This window comes from Coloeus monedula (genome assembly GCF_965178545.1).
Source record: "Coloeus monedula genome assembly, chromosome: 18".
Classification (NCBI taxonomy): Eukaryota; Metazoa; Chordata; class Aves; order Passeriformes; family Corvidae; genus Coloeus; species Coloeus monedula.
The window spans coordinates 3,850,226-3,858,524 of record NC_138798.1 but is presented as its reverse complement, the minus strand read 5'-3'; the positions used below and the strand labels follow the sequence as shown (position 1 = coordinate 3,858,524).

The 8,299-nt window shown below is 46.2% G+C and overlaps 1 protein-coding gene and 1 long non-coding RNA gene across 2 annotated transcripts; one reads left to right on the top strand and one right to left on the bottom strand.

Annotated features, from left to right (window-relative positions):
* Positions 1 to 419: 419 nt before the first annotated feature.
* On the bottom strand, positions 420 to 7,680 carry RAD9B (RAD9 checkpoint clamp component B; the record flags this gene model as incomplete). Its single annotated transcript, XM_082293311.1, has 11 exons — positions 420 to 574; positions 850 to 1,102; positions 1,402 to 1,524; positions 2,046 to 2,110; positions 2,578 to 2,684; positions 4,493 to 4,599; positions 4,703 to 4,802; positions 5,448 to 5,562; positions 5,788 to 5,937; positions 6,790 to 6,860; positions 7,647 to 7,680. The coding sequence occupies 11 exons, from the start codon at positions 7,678 to 7,680 to the stop codon at positions 443 to 445; spliced, it is 1,257 nt and encodes a 418-aa protein (XP_082149437.1). The 3' UTR covers positions 420 to 442.
* On the top strand, positions 435 to 6,137 carry LOC309579819. The gene is made up of 2 exons (XR_014226926.1): positions 435 to 598; positions 5,807 to 6,137. It is a non-coding gene; the product is annotated as an uncharacterized lncRNA (long non-coding RNA).
* Positions 7,681 to 8,299: the final 619 nt, after the last annotated feature.

Here is an 8,299-nt window from a genome sequence, read left to right as displayed (position 1 = left end):
ACACAAACCTTTATTTTTTAAAATGCAATTCTGTGACAACTTTGGTTGTTCAGTTAAATGCTGGTTCTGCAGAGTCTCTGTAAAAACTTGAGTTCTGGAGCTGGGCTGGGTTTGGCTGTGGCAGAGGGCATGGTTGGGTTATTTTTCCAGCACCCTTAACCAGAACAGCAGCTTCATTTGCCTGATGTGGTAACAGAGTTTGAATTCCAGCTGAGACTCTCTTAGTGAGAGTGTTCTGAGAGCAGAACCCCAGCAGTTCCTGCAGAACACACAAACCTCAACAGAGTCAACTGTGACCTAAATTTGTGCCATTACAAGAGCACTGACAGTTCCAGAACGTTCTGTGCTGCTGGGTCACAGCACCAGTGACAAATGCTGGGCCTGCATTGCCCTTCCCTCCTGGGCAATCCTCACTCTCTCTCCTTGGACCCCAACACTGGAACTACAGAACCTGGGAGCTCTGCAAGGCACCAGAATCCTCCTCGGTGTCACTGGCTGTCACCAAACTCTGGAAGGTGTCACCGATGGCCTCCTTCTCCTTGGAAGAAACAGCTCCGAAGAATAAGGAATGAAACTGGAAAATGCAGTATTTGTACAGGTAAGAATTCTGTGATACAGAATTGGGGCATTAAATATTTGTGAAGCCTTTGCTACTTCAAGATCTTTCTCAGCTGCAGCGTTTCCCAGTGACACCCACCTGCCCCCCAGGAGTGTTGCCAGCAGTGGTGGGGTTTTCCAGCGGTGCTGCTGTGACAGCTGATCCCACTGAAACCTCCAGTGCACGTGGGGGTGCTCAGCCAAACAGCGGCTGTGGGGTTCCAGTGCTGACACCACGGGGAGTTCTCTCACCTTCTCGTAAGGAGCCTCTGTGGCTTCTCCTCCCACTGCCTCAGCCGTGGCTGCTCCTGCTCTGCCTGGCACATCCTTCTCCGTGCCTCTGGGAATACTTTCTGCCTCTTGGTTTGCCAAAGCACTTGGGGGTTTTGCAGAATCCATGCTTGGAGTGTTTCCCTTCTGCTGTGGCTTTTTGGAAGCGGCCATGTCTGCCTTGCTGGCTCCATCCATGGAGGTCTGTTCAGATTTATCCATAGGTGTCTTTGAGCTGGATTGGACAGAGTAGGGCAGTTAGGAACTGGCTTTGTGTTTCATTGGAATACCCTTTTTTTTCTGTTTGTGAAAAGATTACAGCTTTAGAGGAGATTCTCAGCATCTTCCCTCCTGCTGCAGCCAGACCCCATGGAGATCAGGAAAGCAGCAGCTTGTACAGTGTTCTCTCTTGCACCCCTTTGTTGCTGTTGTGCTGCTGAGATGTTCCTGAACCCCTCTAGTTCAGAGTTTTCCTGTGAAAACCTGAGTTTTTCACCCTCTTAAAACCTCTTTTTCACCCTCAGCCCCCGTTACCTGTCCCAGGGCTGTGGGCAGCAGGGAGGCTCTGGGGAAGCTCCCTCCTTCTCAGCCTCACACAAGGTAGCCAGGATAAAGCTGGCCTCCAGCAGCAGGTCCTCAATACTGAAAGCAATGGGTCTAAACACAAATATTGAGACAAAACAGCACAGAGAATTACAGATACTGTGGGAGGTGACACAGATCCTGTGATTCTACATATGGGTTAAAAAGTGCCTCTGAAAAGCTGAAAATCTGTATTTGCTGCAGAGGAATGAGAGAGGGGCTCCTGTTGCAGATCTCACTGCTCCAATGACCAAATGCTGTGCAGTATCAAAGGAGAGCTTTAAATATGTAATTGTTAAAATTCTATTTATTCAGAAAACGTTTCTGTAAAGTGCTAAATAAATCATGGCATGCATGAGACTGAGAGCCTCAGGTGTCCAGGTAATTTATACACAGGAGCTCATCAGTCAGCACGGCTGCCTTGGCAGTGCGCATGCCTGGGTTCAGTGCTTTATGTGGAATTACAAACTCTACTCCTGGATCACAGGTTAGAAATGGCTTTTGGTTTGAAATGAAAATCTGCTCTAATCTGCAGTTCAGTATTCACTGGGTGACTGCAGGGAGTCCAGTCCAGTCAGGGCAGTTCCCACACGTACTTCCCACATCTGTCGAAGTGGATGGACACAGGAACACTGGTGGCTTCGGAAAACGCCAGCAGGCCCTGCAGAGAAGGGGGGGTGAAGTGCTTGTTAAACCCAGAACATTAATATTTGAATGTAAGTTTATCCCAGCTGCTGTTTACTGGCAAAAAGAGGGGAAAAGTCTGCTGCTTCTAAGAATGATTTCTGTCCTCCCTTGCCAGAGCTTTGCCAGAGGAGGTTCTGCATGGAGAACTTCCCTGGTCACGATGCTTTCCCTGGGGCAGCTGTGCTGTGTCTGCCCAGCACAGAAACCACATTTTTGTTTCAGAAATGTTTTGTTTGCCTTTCAAAGGCTGCTGTGAGGGGCTCTACTGTGTTTTGGGGATCCTGGGGTTTAAAGCTAATCCTCAAGCAGGTGCTGAAACCCTGCTGCTGTCAGGTAGGACACAGCCCAGGGCCACTCCCCAGGGACGATCCTGTGTTGTTCTGGTCCAGTCAGGCAAGTTAATGGGAAATGGGGTTTTTTCCAGACAAATTCTTACTTTACCCTCAGTTCTTTGAGGCAAAATGTCACTTCAGAATCTACTCCAACTTGAAAGTAGTCAAATTCCTCAGGACTGAGCTGTATCTCAGTAAGCATTGTCCTTGAAAAGTCTGTTTGAGATAACAACAAAGTCAAGGACTCACAGAAGTTTGAACTCAACGAAACTGTGATTATAACCCTGAGGTTTTTACATCAGCATTGTTTGAACAAATAATTGTGTTTTTATAGTGGTTAACAGTAGTGAATGTTTAGCTCATATATATATTATAATTAAGTAAAATCCTGAATCTATCTAGAGTACATTGTGTAGATTTAAATGGATTTTAGCAGAACCTGTTCCATGTTCTGCTGTGTGATCTAACCCAATACCTGCTGCTGTTTTTGCAGATCTGCTTCTTCACACAGGCATCCATCACTAATAATCCAGCTGCCTATTGTTGCATGGATGGGAAACCCAAAATGCGGCCTTGCCTTTAACAGATTAATCAAAATTGCTGCCAATCACCAGAGCACAATGGAGGTGGACTGAGGCTCTTTGTTTTAACAATTACAATCTTTTCCTGACCCTTCAGTGGCAACAGGAAATTGGCTGCTCATTTTTAGGTATTCAGTTGTTTGTTACCGTGGCTGTTAATAGGTGTGTGAAGAGAAAGTGAGAGGGCGCTTTCCTGAAGTGTGATAGTCCCAGAGAGCTCAGAGAAATTCCCCAGCAGCTCGAGCTGCTCCCCGGCAAAGCCAGGCTGCTGAGGGAGTGTTACAGGCGATTCTCTCTCTTCCCTTTCTCTGCTCAGGAGCTTTGTTTCATCTCAGCCTTCAGGGCCCCACCGAGAGTTCAAGCAGGCTCTGGTAAGAAGTTCCTTGTAGCTGCGGCAGGCGGTGTTTGTCACACACGTGCAGCTGTGGCTGAGCCACAAAGGAGAGCGGGTCTGGGCAGAGGGTTTGATTTCTGTGAAACCTGAGCGTGGAATCCCCCAGGCCACGGCCAGGTGAGGTGTTCAAAGGACACGGAAGGTGCTGCAGGCAGGGAGATTCACCACGAGCACAGTACCTCTCACTGCCCCTCCTCCTCCCTCCCTGGGGTTTGGTATCTCTTTACAATTGTACCATTTTTCACTTTCTTTCTGACAATAGTCCTGGTAAGTGAATGTTTCCAAAGTAACCACATTTGTCATTCAAAATGTAATCTTTGTATTTTCAGTAATTTCTGCCCTGTTTCACTCCAGCCAGTTTCCTGCTCTCCCCTGCCTCTTAGCCCAGTTCCCACCCCTGTGCTCCGGGCTCTTCCCAGGTCATTATCCCCAGCTTTGGTCATAACAAGTACGAAAAGAATCTCTTTATTATATGATATACAAGAACCTCTACTTCAGAACCACAATTATATCTTCAAAATTAGTTTGAGTCACACCCCAAGAACCTACAGCTTGTTCTCCGTGTCCTGGAGATGTGACCATGGCAGTAACAGTGCAGGGCCTGCTGACACTCTGTGCTGTCCTCAGACTAAAATATACTCTCTAATGATATCAATTCTGTAATTGTGGTATTCAGATTTAAATAGTTCTTTTTAAAACATAAAATTATCCCCTTTTTCCTGGCAGTTGCCAGGCTTCTGCTCTTGCAGCACAGTAATTACCTCTTTCAAGCCTACACCAAGTGGCGTAATTTATTTCAATTGGCTGCTCAGTCTGAGATCTGCTACTGACACCAGGAAGATGTTTCAATTTATTTCAATTTATTTAATTTATTAAAACCAGAGGGTGGCAGCATGACTTAAAATCTCTCTCTCTAATGTTCTGTTAAAAATATCGTTCAGCCATAAAATTCATCCCACATTTATATAATGACAGTTATTATTCCTTGAGTTCACCTCAAAAAAAGCATTAAAACCCCAAGTATTGGTTCACATTTTAAATTTCCTTACCAGTGTCTTCCTCAGTGTAACTCTTGAAACAAACTTTCATTGGAGTTACTGACAAGGTTATTTCTTCTTGACTGGTTGGAAAGTGAATCATCACATCAGCCAGCAGCCTGTAAAATGTCATTCAACACTAAAATAATTCTATCTGTGACTATTTAGCATTTGTTACATTAGAAAGTAAAACTCAACAAAAAAGAATTCTGTGTTTGTTACCTGGAGTGGACTTTAAGAATGTTTGGACACATGTGCTTTGCAAAAATGGCCTGCAAGGGATCACACTCTTGGAATGTCAGGTTATAGGTTTTTACAACACCTGAGTATAAAGGAAATGAACAAAAATCAGTTCTGGGCTGTAATTTAAAAATGTACTTTTTTTTTTTTTTTAAAGTATTAATTGTTGAATAGAGGAAGTAACCAGGGGACTTAGTCCAGTTACATGGAAATAACTCACCACAAACAGAAAATGGAATCCACCTGCCATCTTCGACTCCCTCCATCCTATTAGCTGTGCCTGGACAGCATCCGAGTTTTTTAAGGATTCACAAGAAATACATGAACAGCAACAAGTGCAACAAATACAGGGTGGGAAATGGCCTCAGTAATTAACTGGTAAAATAATATAAAAGGGGGTGGAATGCAGAAGCCAAACCCTACAGATCTCTGCATTTCTGGGTAAGGATGTGCTAAGGGAGCTCAGTTGTCTGGAGAGCCAATTCAGTGATTATCCCATTATTGGTAACACGGGCTGGACTATTGATAATACAAACCACTGCCTCCAACCCAGCACAGCTCTGTGGGGGGAGATGATGTTTATTTAGGAATTTTCCAAAGACTGATGCTGATGAACATTCCCAGGCCTGCTGGGCTGAGGATGAGACCAGCTCCTGCATTGATAATGGCATGAAATGTTGTGGGTTTTAACTGTTTCTCTGTGAGGTCACTTCCCCAGTGACCTTACCGTGCCTGCAGAGGAGCTGAAAGGTGATGTGGTGGTCATTGGGGTTGGTGAAGATGCTGCATTTCTCTACATTCCTTTCCAGCACATTTACACATCTAAACACAGGGAGAACTGACTGTAAAAAAAGATAAATCAGTGCAGAGGTTACTCCCTGAACAGCTTTGCAATAAATATCATTTCCCTGGGTTTGTACCCTGGTTTATCTCAAGCTCCTGCACTTAAAGCTTCCCCAAACTGCTCTGGGGACTCTGGGAGAGCCCAGGCTGATCCTCACCCATTATAATTTCAGCTGGAAATTGGGTTAATTTGCTGTTGTGTGCAACGACTCATTAAAATGTACCTTAATTATCAATTTACAGGGGAGGGATAACTGCTTTTCCTTCTGACACGGTTGGGACACAGCTGTCCAGCAGTAATGTTGGAAAAACATGGATGAGAAGAACACACATGCATATGCTGACCTCGAGGAATTCACTGATCTTAAGGCAAGCTGGAAATGGAATCACAGTCATTAGGGTTGGAAAAGACCTCCAACATCATTGGATCTAAGCACTGATGGAATAGAAGTAAAATAATTTATTAACTCAAAACTATCTCATATTGAACTTTTTAAAAAAAGTCTCCTCTGGGCTTCAGTGCTACCAGCAAACCTGGAAATGTACATCTCCAAAGGATTAAAAAATTTAAAAATACTTACTTTTAAAATTGATTTTAAAATTATTTATAAAAATAATTGAGTTACCCAAACACCCAGAGCTCAGCTTGTGGTAGGGGCATTTGAGGGACATGATCCATACAAATGAGCAAAGACACCACTCACACCTCAGAAATTCTTCAGGTATTAAAACAAATAATCTCCACTTGTGGTTTTCCATCCTCCCAGTGAGTCAAGGAGAGCTGATCACTTTTAACTAAGAAACCTCTGGAGAAAACACTAATTTTGCTGGAAATGGTGTTTGATTAATCAGAGGCATTAATGGATGTGTTCTTCCTGTTGAGTCACAACAGTACAAAACATGTTGTTTTTAGAGGCAGCTCCTGTGTGGTACAAAACTCAAACGTTTTGACAAGTGACAACAGAACTGAACCTCGTGGCATTAATCCAGATGTCCTGGACAACAAAAAATCAAAGGATCTTAGGGCAGAGCAGGAACAAAATCTTCCATGATGGAATCTGCATAATTACAATCACAGAAAATATGGCATTTGTCCATACTGAAAGTGGAGAGAGCTGAGAATGTGATGGACTGAAAGGCACCTGTAGGAAAACACAGTATCCAACAGTAAAAATACTGGGCTTCCAAGAAAGATTTTAAAATTAGAATAAATCAAGTTCACTTACACCTTTTTCTACAGGGTCAAACCAAAATTCATCACTAATCCGTGCTATGGCATGTATTGCTCTCCCAAACACTGTCAGGGAAAGAAAACACTGCAGTATGCATTCTAAATTAAAATAAAAAGGTGACACTTCACTTTCTCCAGAATAATTCAAGAAGAAACATTTCCTTCAAATGTATAGGAAGTTTGTAAATTGATGGTGGAAAATGTTTTTTTTTTTCTTTTTAACTGAAATTTTAATTTTCCAAACCCATGATGTTTTGGAAAGCTGACTCTGATGAGGCACCTCAAATATTGCACGTCCCTTTGCAGCACCTGGTGTCACCACAAATTAATTCCATCAGGCAAAACTCCACCATTAAAAATGACATTTAGCAGATGGAAAGTCTGACAAGAAACGGGACATCTGGAGAGATGGAACCCTAAGAAACACAGCGGAACCCAGCAGAGAGCCTTGGGATTCGCCTCCGGCAGTGGCAGAGCAGCTTTTTCCACAGCATGCTGCACCCAGGATTCGAGCTGTGCCTCTGGAGGTGCACAGGGAGACACGCAGCCAGGCCACGGCACCTCCACCTGGGAGTCCCCAAACCCAGCGCTCTGCTCCGCATCCCACACAACCGCCCGATCCCGCTGGGATGAGGGAGAGGCGGATCCCCAGCTCTGCTCCCAGGGATCGTGTTCCGCTCGGGGCCGCGCCTGAGGGCAGCGCCAGGCGCCGGGAGTAGCGCCGGCCCGTCCCGCTGCCGGGACCCACAGCAATCCCCGCATGTGCCGGGACCCGCAGCAATCCCCGCATGTGCCGGGTTCCCGGGCTCCCCGGGCTCCCTGGGCTCCCTGGGCTCCCCGGGCTCCCGGTACCTCGCAGCTGCGCCCCCCCTATCACGCACTTCATGGCCGCCCCCCCCCCCACCTCCCTCACGGCCGCGGAGGGCGGGAAACGCCCCGGGGGTGGGGCCTGCGCCGCGAGGAGCCCCGGATGTGGAACCGTGGGGTCCGGGAATTGCAGAATTACGAAATTGTGGAGTTACGGAATTGTGGAATGTCCCGAGTTGGGAGGGACACGCAGGGATCATCGATCCAAACTCTGGCCCTGCACAGACACCCCAACAACCCCACCCTGGGCATCCCTGGCAGCGCTGTCTCAACGCTCCTGGAGCTCTGGCAGCCTCAGGGCCGTGCCCATTCCCTGGGGAGCCTGGGCAGTGCCCCCTCTGGGGGAGAATCTCTCCAGATACCCAACCTGACCCTCCCTGACACAGCTCCAGCCGTTCCCTGGGTCCTGTCCCTGCTCCCAGAGCAGAGATCGGAGCTGCCTCTGCGCTGCCCTCGGCAGCACCAGCTCAGAAACAGAGCCAGGAAACGCCCCCGACCCGAAAGCAGAGAAGGGCTGAGCATGGCACTAATTGGCATGGGAGGCAAGAGAATCATTAACCAATAAAATACTAATTAATAAAAGAAGTGTGTAACTTGTAGCCAATGAACACAAATTCATTTGTTTCCCAAAATGCATA